Here is a 15030-nt window from a genome sequence, read left to right as displayed (position 1 = left end):
TCCTGATGACATTTTACTAGGAAGCAGAATGTGTGTTAGCTAGCTTTTAAAAAGGATGTGAACATCTCAATGGTAAACAGTTTATTCTAACTGTAAAAAGCTAAACACGAAAACTCACCCACCTGTCAGTCATACACTGGTAAGGGGAGCATATTACTCTTGACTCTCTCGGAAATGAAGTCCTGGGAGAGTAGAACAGACTCAAGAACTTAAACTAATGAAGTAATGTCCCGCATCCCTCCACAACACTTATCCTGCCATATTTACTCATTGTACCACTAACAATACTATGAGCGTTAGCTCTCTGCCTCACTGATTGATTTCAATCTGTCAGCTACAGAGCTTCTGTTTAATTAACATTCTGTAAGACTCTAACCGTACAACATTATTTAACAAAACAATGCTTAATAAAGGGCTTTAATGTAATAGCTCCTTAGGTATGGTATTTTTTATTTGTTAGAGGATCTTACTTTTTTTTTTCCTATAGAATTAGAAATGTGACCAAAATCAAAGATCTGTGCCAAAATATTTGATAATTTGACCATTTCTTATAAAATTAATTAGATTAAAATTGCTTGAGAGCTGGAATGATGTCTTCTGTCTCTTTGCAATCTCTGGTGCCTCTTACTTAACCATTTTAAGTACTCAACAAAGGCTGCTTGCTGATTTTCCAATGAAGTTGCAAACTGACTTCATTGCTTCCTTTTTGGTTTGGGATAAGGGAAGGAAAAATAGTTGGCAGGGAGGGGAATATAAATTATAGACACTGTTAGTTCATGAAGTTGATAGAAGTCCTCTGGAAGAAATGGGCCCAAATTACATTTATCACAAACTCCAAGAGAACGGAATTGAGAGACTCAGGAGCAAAATATAGGCCTAGGAACAGTGCTCTGAAATCAAATTCCCTGGAGTTCACAGAAAGAATTATTTGGCATGCAAATCTTCCTGCTTCCTCTTTGATCCTTCTCAGATTCTTAAGAAGTAAGCTCCAACAAAAGCAAACTCCCCAAAGATTCACTACAAAAAACAGTGACCAGCACCTCAACTGCTAAACATTATGTAGAGCTCTACACATGAATCTTCTATGAAAATACACTCAAAACTCCCCTGGGAAAGAACTCTGATTGCATTTTTATTTTTAAAACAAAATAAATAACGTGAAAATAACCACATGGGCAAAACAAGCCCCTCACGCTGCCATTTTCATGAAGTAGCTGAAGAATACTCAGAGGAGGAAATTAATAGGAAAAAGTATTTGAAATAATCGTGTAGGAAAGTGGATAGAACAGAATCTCTATCATAACATACTATCTAAAATGAGGACATCTAGTATCCTTTTGCTCATTTAGAATTTAAAAATGTACCGGACACCTTGTATATTGAATCACCTGAATTACAAGTAGCTACAATGAATGAGAGGAGACTCCAAATGTTTCTTTTATCATACTGAAGGGTAGCAAAGTAAAAATTTTAAAATATGCAACATTTGGAGCCTGCTACAAATTTGAGACATTTGGTTACCCCCTCCCACCCCTCAACCAACTTCATGTACTTTCCTAACTATATAGGGGCAGTTGGGGAAAATTAGTGTGTTATCAATTCATGTGTTCTTGGATTTCATTATAGTTCAGATTTTATAAAATATAGGTATTTGTACTGAATTTCTCCCAGATAACTCCAAATTTCCTGTCAAGGTGACTAGTTTTCACAATAGAAGCAAAGAAAAGGGATCTTCAAGTCACCATTAAGAAAAAGGATCTTTATATGAATGCATAAGTCTGACAGCCGTGCCCTGAAAACTAGTTAAAAATCAACAGTGTGTGGTATTAAGCGCACGCTGACGGACTCAAGCTAGAAATTCCATGGCCTTTAACCACCAACGAACAAAAGTATTAGTATGTCATGTTTTCCACTTCCCAAATGTCCTTGCTTCTGATATAAAAACATTAAAATGAAATATTCAGACCTGATATTTAACATTTTATACAAAGACTAGAGTAGAACACATTGGTCAAATAAAAATTATTTTTTAAATGAAAAAAAAAAAAATCATCCCAAACTTAAAGTCACCCTTACTAGTTTGTAGGAGAAGACAGCCTGATTCAGACACTACAAAAAACAGTTGCTACCATCCTTTCCCGGAAGCCAGAAATCTCCATCCCATGTGTAGATGAGGTGGCCCACAGCTCATCATCTATTCCCTTTCTCTTTCAGGGTCAGCCCCACCATTCTGACTTTAACTAAACAATTTTAGTTATTAATTGTTAGAGGAGTATCGATCATCTATGCAAAAATATTGTGGCAGGTGCTGTAGCAAACAAAGATAAACCAGACAGGCTCTGAGGGAACAAAAATCACAAATGATTTCGGTAGGAGAACTTGAAAAGTCCAAATGCAAATGCAGTGTTAGTTTGGACTTCTTTCCTTCTTCCCCAGTGTAGCAGGTAACTGGTATTGGGCAAGTGATTCCAGTAAACAGCTTGCCATTCACCAAATTCACCCACTCCACACTTCTCCTGACTTAGGATAACACCTTCTCCTGCACAACAAAAGTCCAAACTGTACGTCCTTCAGAATTAATTGTACATTCTTTTAAAATACTTCCTCAGCTCCTATCTTACCTGAACAGAATTAATAACTCTCTCTGAATAACATTGCTTGTGCTCTGGAATCCCATGTACAAATGTTCTCTACTGGATAGTCCAGTTGTCTCTCCACATGCAACCATACTATTTTTGATACTTGTGGAAGGTAGTAACTTCTCTATCCCCAAGTGAATGAGTCCAAAGAAGTATGTAAGTATACTGCTATCCGATGTCCACGAGGAGACCCTAGTTTAGGATAGAAGACAAAACTATGGACTGCAGAGAGAAGAACTGGAAAGAACCTGGATTTTTCATGACTAAATGAACCAACCCTAAAGCCTACCTCTGTACCTTCCAGGTACAAAGTCAGTAAATACCCTTATCTTTAAGCTAAGTTTTATTGTCTTACAAAAGGAAGTATCAACAACAATCCAAACCCCTTATCATTTTAAACACCAAAATTTGTTTTACAGGTCCACCTACTATGCAGAATAAGGTTGGGGACAGACATCCACCCTACTGACTCTACAGCTAGAGGTCGCTAGTATTCACTGAGAATAGATAAAAATATTAACTGAATACTTTTTACGTCCACAGCATTTTGATGATGGCTGATAGTTGGTGGTGCTAAAATTTAAAAATCAAACCAACAGAGACAAACAAAAACTGTGTTTTTCACATTAAGTAACTTAAAATGTAACTGGAGTTTCACTGATAAAAAAAATAGAAAAGCATAACTAACAAATAGGAATAGAAATTTGAGTGTCAGTTGCAGCAGACAGAGAATTTCAGAGAAGTTTGTTTTGGGTCAGTTGGTCAGGAATGTAAGTGGACCCTTGATTTAGAGAGGCGGGAAAGAACGGAGAAGATTGCAAATGAAGTAAAGGATGAGAATCTGTAACACAACTTAGGCTACAAAGTCAGGGCTTTCAGCTTTCAGCTTGTAAACGCCATTTCAACCTGTATTTCACATTTTTTACACTTCAATTTTGTAAAAACATTGAACAGAAACATCTGCTCTTCATCTCATCTCTGTAAAAACTTTTTGTCAATAAAGATTGGCTTCCACAAGGTGAAAACATTATCATTACTCAAAATGATCTGGAAGCAATGCTAAAGTCATGACAAAGTAAATTCTGTTTCAGTATACTTTTTTTTTCTTCTTCTTCTGGCTGTGGGAACACAGAGATCAATACTCTTCCATGAGAATTTTGCAGTGAAATTTTCATTTGTAACGGACAGTAGTGAAAGAGCCTTAAGCATGTCCTGTCACTTCCAGTTTAGGAGAAAATGCACTAGTACACTCTTACCCTTGGGTCATTTTTGACAACAGGCAATACTATGCCAGCTCTTATTAAAGACTATTCATATCACTGCCCCAAAAATTTCCTTTAAAATTACCATCTTTTGTATCGATGTAACAGGATGTCAGCTTTAAAAGTGCCAATGAGAGACAGGACCTGTCACCATAGTTAATTCTCAGCACTGTTTTAACACCAGGACAGCTGACCCCAAAGGGTGGGTTGTTTGGTTAAGAATATTTATTTGGTGGTTATCTAGACAAACAAGAAAATTTATTCCTTTATATTCGTTTTCAAAATAAAACAAGCAAAGTATTACCTGTAAGTATTAGATATATAACAACCTAAATATGTTGAAAAGAAAATAAAACTGCCAAAACAATCAAAATATGTTTCTAAATTGTTGGCGGACTCTGGATAGCAAGATTTAAAGCACCATTGTATTTTAACCCAACCATATAAAATCTGAAACAAAATGTAGGCTAAATGGCAGAACTTTAAAAAAGGAAAAGAAAAAAAGTCAAACTTCTCTATGAAATCCAAAGATTCTCTATTTATACATCTTACTGAAATATTTATTCCACAAGTAACACTCCCAGAGCAGCCATAATACATCTGTCTCCAGGTAAAGAAAACCAAGCTTTGATAAAATGATAAAATCTATTTTTTGATTCAGATAAACAAGAGAGATCTGGTAATGCCAAAACAAAACTAAAATACACAAATATAAAACAGCTCTACGAGAAAAGGAAATGTATCTTTCAAACGGAGCACCCAGATAAAAGTTTCAACTCTGCTTTCTACAAACTGTTGAATACACCACAAGACCACTTCCTCAAAAAAAGTATATATATGTATATATACGTATATATACACATCGACATACGCACATACAGACAGACAGACACACATATAAATAACTGTATGGTATTCAAAAGCACTCTAACTGCGCTATGAAAAGCCACCAGCTCTTTAAGCGCCTGCACATCAAATGCAGAGTACCATACACATCAGTGAGCATGATGACTCAAGGGCACACCCAACTTCCGGTATCCAGAGCATATTAATCACTCTGAAGACTACCCAAGGACACCTTCAGGCTTTCCAAAGTAGGCTCAGGTGAGAAAGAGGCTGGAACAGGCTCAAGAGAGATGAGTATACAAGCATCTACAAACATAAAAATCGTCTCTCTGCCTGAACCTTGCCTGAGCACTGAACGCTAAAATACTATCCTATTTTCTTATTATTTGATTAATTGGGACTGTGATTTCATGAACTTAAGCAGATGATATGAGCTGACTCTGGAGACACGAGAGAAGTCTTATTTAATACAGAGTCATATCCAGTCTACAAAGACAAACTTTTTTAAAAAAAAATGATCTATAGGATCTCTCAAGACAAAAAGCATTACAAACGGCTAGTGGCATTATTTAATCATGATAATGTGAGATAAAGCTGTGGTGGAAAAGCAGGAGCCCAGCCTCAGGAGTCAAGAAACACAGGGTTAAATTCTGGTTCAGTCAATTATTAGATTTTTGTGGCTCTGGGCAATTATCATATAGTCTGAATTTCAATTTTCTTCTCTCTAAAGCATTAAAGGTTAAAGTATTAAAATCAAGTAAATCTTAAAATGAAATAATATATGTAAAAGACATCTGATGTCAAGCATTTAAAATAGATTAACTTGAATATGGATGTCTCTCATGTTCTCCTTCCAGCCTCTGAGCCTTGACACGTGCCCTGTTCTCTGCCTGGCACTTCCTGCGGGCATTTATTTCTCTTATCCCTGCCCCCACATCCACATCCCTCACCTGAACAACGGTTCTCAACCTTCAGATGCTATCTCAAAGAAAGCTCACTCACAAGGACCTTGTCTTGATGTCTCAGATAAATCTCAGTTCAGGTTAGACATTCTTGTTACGATCTCCCAAACTTGAGGAGATTTAGGTGGTTTATAATTATTTTCATTTGTGTCATTATTGATTGATGCCGGAGTCTATTCAACAGAGCTGTATTTCCTTTAAATTTTCACATAGGAAATAGATTACTCATTTTTATTTTTATTTTTTTTAAAGATCTTATTTATTTGAGAGAGAAAGAGAGTGAGCGAGTGAGAGAGAATGCACATGAGCCAGGGGAGGGGCAGAGAAGCAGACTCCCCGCCAAGCGGGGAGCCTGATGTGGGACTCGATCCCAGGACCCTGGGATCAGGACCTGAGCCAAAGGCAGACGCTTAACGGACTCAGCCACCCAGGTACCCAATTCCTCATTTTTAGGGCTTCAGTTCAACTGCCCCTCTCAAAGAGGTCTTCCAGATCACCCTAACAAAAATATTAATCACCATCACTTTGAGTATTTATGTTTCTTCATAACATATACCATAATTTGATACATTTTCAGTATTTTTCTATATAGTGTGCCTAATACACCTCAATGTTGAGCTCTACATGGTCAGGGACTTTGTAGTTTATTTACAATTTTATCTCCACAAACTGGAACAGTGTATATATTTGGTGTATATGTTTCATAGTATCAGGGACCCAGTAAATCTTGAATGAATTTAATACACATTGTGCACGTGTACTTGTCAAGCTAAGCTAAAGACCACTTAGCAAGCCTAACTTTCTAAGATCCTCTGGGGGCCAGAATTGGTGAACATCCACCACCACTGGGTTTTGATACTGTTAACCTTTACAGATCTCCATGGGGATAGAAACTCTGACCTTGACCTCATGGCCACAATGCTTTGAAGAACAAAAGTGGTATCTGTGGAGCTATTTTAAACAGGAAAAGCAAGTCTAAAATTAAAATGCAAAACTAGATGGTGGCAAAATGGAATAAAGTGTTCTACATGGTTAGCCCTATTACAGCTTTTTAAAATAGATTCCTTTCTATGGAAAACACTTGTTGAAACCTTGTTCGACAAATGTACAACAGTCTTATTTTACTTTAAGACATGAGCAGAACTTTTATATGATAAAATTTTTCGGTGACTTGCGATGAAGAGCAGCAGGTTTAAAAATTAATCAAAATATCTACAAGGCTGCTTTGTTCTAACCAAGCCAAGCAATTTCATGAAGTGAAAGCAACTTTACCTCTTACAATAAGTTGAGCGAAATTGGACACACCGGAGCCTCGTTCTGACTGCGTTACACAGCGGTACAAATCCTGGTCAGTTTTTGTCACTTCCTGCAATCTAAAGGAAGCAGCAAATCTTCTGTGATTGATGTTCTTAGTCTGGGCTACTGGTATATCTTCTCCATTTCGTCTCTGCAAGCAGAAACCAATCTTTAAAAGACAGGTTCTTAACATTTCCATAAATCTAAAGCATCTTAGCAACCGATACCTGTGATAAATTATTCTTGTTCCTAAATTAGGAGGAAAATGTCTATGTAGCCCCACAAATCTTTTCCATTGTCATTCAACCCAAAAAAAGCATGGAAATAAACACTGGTATCCTTTAGGGGTATAGCACTGATATTATACATTACTACTATTTTCCATAAAATTGTTATTGGCTCAGAGCATATGAATTAACAGAACAGTTATTGGCCCCATGGCATATAATTCCTTTTCCCAGAGTATACATATGGGAGCTTCTTTTAGCCCTTATTCTATATAGCATGTGCTATATAATAGGTTTGTCCCCATAAGAAGACCAAGACCATGCCCAATGCATCTTTGTATTCTAAAAGTGTAGCATGTGACCGGCCACAGAATGACAATAAAATACTGATGAATAATTTAGAGCCAAACCAAAATCTGTACCTCTTTGCAAACCTTATCTCTTTGGCATTAATGACAGCCAATTTATACTGTTTAAGAGAAGTAATCAAAAGGACCTAAATGTTAATAGCATATCTGTCAACTTTCAAAATGAAATACTGAAAAGCATATTTATGACATCAGGGTACCTCACACAAGACCAGTAAGTGTAAGCTATAAAGGAAATGGTTGAAAAATTCAACTATAATAAAATTTATAACTTCTATATGTTGAAAGACATCATAAATAAAGTGAAAAAAACCAAGCCACGAACTGTGATAAGATATTTGTCATGGAAATAATCCATCAAAAGATAAATAGCCAGGTTATGTAAAGATCTTCTACAGTTCAATAAGAAAAAAGACAAACAACCCTATCAAAATGTGGACAGGCTATAAAAAGAAAAAATGTATATGTCTAATAACCATGAAAAGAAATCCTCAACCTTAATTTTAAAATGTCTATATGTCAAAGACAGCACAAAGGGCAAAAGAAAAGTCATAACTATGAGAAAGAACCGGTCATGATCCTCAACCTCAACTCTTGTTGGTGAAATGCTAAATATCCTGGTATCCTTTCATACTACTTAAAGATCATCTCATACTACTAGATGTGCGAAACAAAAACTCTAAAATTACAAATGGAAGTATAAAATATTACAGTCATTTTAGAAGATAATTTGTTACTATCTAGTAAATCTAAAGATGTATATACCCTAGCACCCAAAAGTTCACTTCTATATTTCTACATCTGAATGAATCATTTTTGCATATGTGATCAAAGAGATAATGTACAAGAATGTCAAACTCAGAATCATTTCAATATAAGAACAGTTCAATATGGGAAAGATCCAAATTTTCCTGAATAGATTGAGATTTGGCCATCCAACAAAATACAGTGTAAATGTTTATGCAAACTAAGACCAGCAGTGTGCTGGTAAAATGCTGAACAACTCGTTCCTAACCAAAAATATAAAGTGTTGATTTGTATCATGTCCGAATTTCTGTGGTGTAAATACTCCCACTATGGTCACTTTCACATTACCAATGTAATATCGTTTGGCTCCTAAAATTACTGAAAAATTAGCAATAGCGATCACAACCAGCTCCATTATTCCGCTGATGTGAAATACACGTATACATGTTAAAACCTTAAATAAAATTCCTTAACAAAAATTAGTATATGAAGTAAAAATGCAAAATGTCAACTTCTTTTAAATTTGGTGGGTACATTAGTGGTCATCTTACTGTTTCCTATAATTTTTTCATGGCTGAAGCACTTTGTATTTTTTAAAAGAGTAAATAATAAAGGGATCATTCTATTATTTTAGTAACTTTAAATCCTAAAATCCACTGTATCCGTACTCTCTTTTCTCCACATCCCTGAAATGATGTATCTGTGCATACTATGTAGTATATACGCATGTATGGGTATGCATACGCATACATATACACCTAAGGACACAAAGTCCCAACTATGATTTTACCATATTTTATTCATTCAGCATTTTTTTAAAAGATTTTATTTATTTATTTTGACAGAGAGAGAGAGAGAGGGACAGCAAGAGAAGGAACACAAGCAGTGGGGAGTGGGAAAGGGAGAAGCAGAATTCCCGCTGAGCAGAGAGCCCAATGACCTGGGGTTGGATCCATGGGGGTCTATTCCAGGACCCTGGGATCATGACCTGAGCCTAAGGCAGACTCAAGAACTGAGCCACGCAGGTGCCCCTTATTCATTCAGCTTTTTGTTAACTCTTTCCTTACCCACCTATTCCATGATTTTTGCACCAAGATCTCTGATCATTCTCCTGGATAATAATGAAGACAAAATGCTTATATTGTATTTTCTCTTCATTAAGCATATAAGCATAAGCTTATATATGCAGCTTATATTCAGAAGTCTTAAGATAAAAATCCATAAAATCAAGTCTAGATTCTTTATCCATACAAACGACACAAACAAAAATCCATTACATATGCAAATTTCAGGCTGCCCTTTTTTCAATGATTACATCATTTGATACAATCTTTCTAACTGGAAGGCACTCTTTATACCTGCACATACTCTCACTTCCTCTTCCTCTAACTTATCCCTCCAATGGTGCCCTCAACCTTCCAGCACCTTCCTCTCTGCCATTTATAGTTCTCAGCTCTTCTACAAGACCAGCCAAGTCCCTTGGCAGCCCTCCTTCTGAATTACCTTGTGTGTGCACACACACACCCACGTCTTTTAACTCCATGCCTTTCAAAAGCCCATCTTCTCTAATGAAGAGATTCCAAGTACCTTCAATGTTTCTCTCTCAGTCATCATTATTTCCTCTTTCCATCTTAATTGCCATTCATCTCATGATACCACCTTCCTCCAAACTTTTCTTTAAAGGAGGGCATGTTTTCTTCTCTGGCCTTCCTCAACTTTAGGGAAGGCCACCATTACCTAGTTCGTCCCTTGCAGAACGACATTCCTCTACAATCCCACTCACCAACCTCTCAACTTCTGGAATTCCCAGCATCCCCAAGTATCATTCCCATCACAGTGATCTACCAGGCTAAAGTGTCCTCTCCAGCATAGTCCTGTGAATATTCTCAGTGATCCCCAAACTCACCCTGGCCTCAGTGATGCCCAACAGCCTCTTTTACGACCTTAGGATATCCAAGTTCCCGTGCTATGACGGTTTCCTCTAGAACCACAGCTGACCATGTGATTCTCCCATTTCTTCAATCCTCTGCATTCTTTTTTTTTATTATTATGTTATGTTAGTCACCACACATTACATCATTAGTTTTTGATGTAGTGTTCCATGATTCATTGTTTGCGTATAACACCCAGTGCTCCATGTAATACGTGCCTTCACCAGGCTAACCCATCCCCCCACCCCTCCTCCCCTCTAGAACCCTCAGTTTGTTTCTCAGAATCCACAGTCTCTCATGGTTCGTCTCCCCCTCCGATTTCCCCCCCTTCATTTTTCCCTTCCTGCATTTTCAATGAGACCTCACTTGACCCCTTACTTTACAACCAGCCATCAAAGCCTCAATGACAGGCTTTTCTATCTTGAATCTCTTCTAATATATTCTCTCTCTCTCTATATATATATATGTATGTATGTGTATATATATATATATATATATATGATATGATATGATATGAGAAGTGGGGGAAATCTCTATATATCTCTCTCTATAAAAGTTACTATGTATCTATAAAGTATATACAGATATATATATATAAGGGAGAGAAAGAGATCTCCCCCACTTCTCATATCATATCATATATAGATGGATACAGATATAGATATATACTTTTTTCCCTCTTGGTATACGAAATCACCCTAAAGGTAGGGTTTCAAGTCTTACTTACATACATATTTTTCTTCCCTGCCACCATATATATTATCTTTATTTACTGAGTTGCTCAAGTTCTTGGTTAAAATGAATTAAATTCACTGCTGTTTTGAGAGACAAGAATATGTAAGCCCTCCTTAGGCTTTTATAAATTATTATAACAAAATATACTAATCATTAGTTAAAAGTAATAATAAAGGGAAGCTACATAAATACAGAACCTCAAAGGCATCTGGAGATCATTTATGCCAAGGTATTTCTGAACAATACCTCAACTTAAAGACATTGAGGGGCCTGCTTAAGGAGATCAAGGAGTACACAGAGGTGATTACATTATGTTTATATTTGTGTTTAGTAATATGCTAACATAAGCACAAAATTGCTTATATAGGATATACATTGTTTATATAATTAAAGAGCACAGTAGACATACGTGCTATTTTTTTTTTAAGATTTTATTTATTTGACAGAGAGAGACACAGTGAGAGAGGGACCACAAGCAGGGGGAGTGGTAGAGGGAGATGCAGGCTCCCCACTGATCAGGGAGCCCAATGCGGGGCTTGATCCCAGGACCCTGGGATCATGACCCAAGCCAAAGTCAGACGCTTAACAACTGAGCCACCCAGGCGCCCCTGACATACATGTTATTTATCTCTTGAAATAACAATAACCATTCATCATACCATTATACCCTCATAATATTCAGGCTTATCTTCAATAATCATTTAATAAGTGCCTCCATGTACCTGATGGTACATAGGCTATTATCTTGGTTCTGTCACTGCAATCTCAAAAAAAACCTATGTGACAGTTATTTCCATTTAAAGATCATAAAATCAGGATTCAGAAAGATTAGAAATGTGATATGTAGCCTGTTAGTAGCAGGATTAAAACTCTAAACCAGGTTTAATGACACAAAATCCAGCAGTATTTCCTCTAAACTAAGCCAAAGTTGCTTTTTTCCCCCATTTATATTATAGGTCCAGTCCAATGAATTGATTATTTGTTGTAAAGCCTTGGTCAATGCATTGTACCAAAGAGAAATATAATTTACTCTACTAGACATTGCATTATTTACTCAGCTTCTAGTAATGCATTACAGTTAAAAATAGCAAATGATGACATGTACATTTCAGAAGTAAAAAATAATGATAACTTTTCTTCTGTAATCCAAAATAATAGGTCTTTGCCTGACTGACTACAAACTATCAGTTTAGCAGAGTGGGCAGCACTATGAAGGAAGAAAGAAGTCATGTTAAATTTCTCCTTTATGCAGCAGTGTTTACATATAGTTTTCTGCTTTTACATTCTTCAGTTCCAGGCTCTCTATCCTGCTTTGAGTTTTTTTTGCATGATTTTGCCACTGTAAATATCCCCAACTCTGAGAAATACTGAGAAACGAACCACAAAATTATATGATCCAAGGATTATAACCTAACACTTTGCCTTTTTCTCTCCCCCACTTCTCATATCCTCACCATGCTTTCTTAGTTGCTGTGTCTCCATACAGGTTGCTGAGATTTGTCATTAGAGTCTGAGTTATTACTCCCCTATTTAACTAAGTAAGCTCCCTCATGCAGGCCATATGCAGTGTTTACTTGACAAGTTCGGTACCCGGCTTAAAGTAGTGCAGTGATAATATTGGTTAATTCTCAACATCTATAATACCCAGGTTATTAATCAAAGCCCTTGCTATTCCGAGTGTGATCTACAGACCAGCAGCATCAGAATCACCTGTCAAATTGTTACAAAGCCTAAGTCTAGAGATCACTCTAAACCTACTGAATCGAAATCTACATTTTCACAAGATCCCTAGGTTACGCATCAAGACATTACAGCTTGAGACACACTGGTAGAAAACAATCATGGAAGTCCTATTCCTAATCATAGTGAAAGGTATAAAAATGGTGTGTACCCTGATTCTGGCCAATGAGATTCGACAAAAACAGGCCAATTCCCTTCCAGGAAGGTTTTCACACTTCTAGAGAAGACACAGTGGGTCCTCTTTTCTTTTTCTCGTTATGCCTAAAACTAAAAGAGTGGACTTGTCAATGTGAGAGAAGCCAATGTGAGGGAAAAGTGGACACACAGAGGACAGCACATCAGGGAGGAAGACAGAATCAGGTTCTTTTTTTTTTTTTTTTTTTTTTTAAAGATTTTATTTATTTATTTGAGAGAGAGAATGACATAGAGATAGCATGAGAGGGGGGAGGGTCAGAGGGAGAAGCAGACTCTCTGCTGAGTGGGGAGCCCGATGTGGGACTCGATCCCGGAACTCCAGGATCATGACCTGAGCCGAAGGCAGTCGCTTAGCCAACTGAGCCACTCAGGCGCCCCAGAATCAGGTTCTTGATCAAGTGTTTGAAATGGTATCAACAACTCCTAGAGCCCCTTTCTTTCTTGGACTTCCTGTTAAAGGACATAATACACTTGGTTTTATATTACTTTCAGCTTGAACTCCTAAAAGTTAATATGGTACAGTTAAAATATGATACAGTTTATCTCAGCTTTTCTTTTCAAAGCTTGAAGAATAGAATTAATCCAATTTAATTTAAAATTAAATAATGTGGCTCTTAGAATACTTGCAGGGATTATTTCACTCTGTTGACTTGAAGAAAATATTAAATTACATTTATCGGGTTATTTATTTTTCACTGCCTTTCTTGGGCACATGATGATATATGATCCCTCCATCCTCTTGGAGTCAGAGAAACTGTTAAGAGACTGTTTCCCTACATTTGGTATTTAGGTTCCTGTTGAATACATTAAGAGGACTAAGAGGATGGCATATGATCTGTCAGTACTTGCCCTTTTGCCCAAAACTAAACCCAAAGTAAATTTGCACAATATAATTAAGTAAGGTTGAAGTGAATCATACAACAACCCAGCCAAATTAATGCCAAGGAACTGAGGATTCCTTACCAGGGCTTGTCTACCATAGGGACGCTTTTTTCTTTCTCATAAGCTATTATTATTATTATTGAACAATTAAACCAAGAATTTTAGAAACACAAAAGGTTTTATGGCAAAATTAAAGGCTTAGAAATCTAGACATTTCTAAAATTAGAAACATGTTACTGTTTTGAGAAAAGCACTTATTTATATCCACTAGAAATTATAATATTTATTTCAACAGATTAAGCATTTAATAAGAACAAAGTGTTCTTCGAGGAAAATTACACTAAAATGACAATATTAAGTTGGTCAACATATTTACTATTTGGCAATGAAAGGACTGAACAAGCTGAATGATATTTGACACAGAAAAAAAAGAGAGATTGCAAAAATAATTCTGATTAAAAAGCAGGTAAAAATGTGCTGGGGATAACAAATTACAAGAATCGATCATTACCCAAGTGTGAAAAATGTAAAGTCAGCTATTAAACAAGAAAAAGAGTTTTAACCTACGAAGCATAGGTGTCTCCGTAGTGTTGAGGTAGAAGGAGTGACACAGAGAGCATGAGAAAGTGGACTGAACCACACCTGATGGAGGATGATACCTAGGTTCCAGTCCTGAAACAACCATTTAGTAGCTTCACAATTCTCATTATTTCTCACATCTCCATCTTTTTATTTAAAACTGGGGGTATCTATTTGTACCTGCTATTCAACAAAGATGTTGAGAATATTAATGAGACTAATTGTATAAAAGTTCTCATTGCAAATCCTGATAACAGCAATATAATGAAGATAATAATCAACATAATATCTAAGCAAATAAAAATTTAATAACTGTGATGGTCTTTTGATAATTCAACTTGTCTACGCTACAGTCCCAAGTTATTCAATCAAACTAGGTGTCCCTGTAAAGGGATTCTGGAGATGGAACTGAAGTCTATATAACCAAGTGACACTAAGTAAGGGAGATTATCCTAGATAATCTGGGTGGACTTGATTCAATTAGTTAAAATGTTTTAAAAGCAGAGCTGAGGCTCCGCTGAAGTTGAAGAAATTCCACCTATAAACAGCAACTTGAGTTTGTGCCTGAGTACACCAGCCTGCCCCTCCCAAGGGTTTGACCTGCAGACTTCAGACTTGCCT

The 15030-nt window shown here is 36.5% G+C and overlaps 1 protein-coding gene across 5 annotated transcripts in view; it reads right to left on the bottom strand.

Annotated features, from left to right (window-relative positions):
- PTPRK (protein tyrosine phosphatase receptor type K) overlaps nt 1–15030 on the bottom strand; it is a 553659-nt gene that overhangs the window by 246480 nt on the left and 292149 nt on the right. For all 5 annotated transcript variants that reach the window (XM_044917510.1, XM_044917509.1, XM_044917507.1 and 2 more), the window contains one exon: nt 6982–7156. In XM_044917510.1, coding sequence (XP_044773445.1) covers nt 6982–7156 — 175 coding nt within the window. The remainder of the gene's footprint in view (nt 1–6981; nt 7157–15030) is intronic.

Source organism: Neomonachus schauinslandi, chromosome 8 (assembly GCF_002201575.2).
Source record: "Neomonachus schauinslandi chromosome 8, ASM220157v2, whole genome shotgun sequence".
NCBI classification, from domain to species: Eukaryota; Metazoa; Chordata; class Mammalia; order Carnivora; family Phocidae; genus Neomonachus; species Neomonachus schauinslandi.
This window is presented reverse-complemented; position numbering and strand designations above follow the sequence as displayed.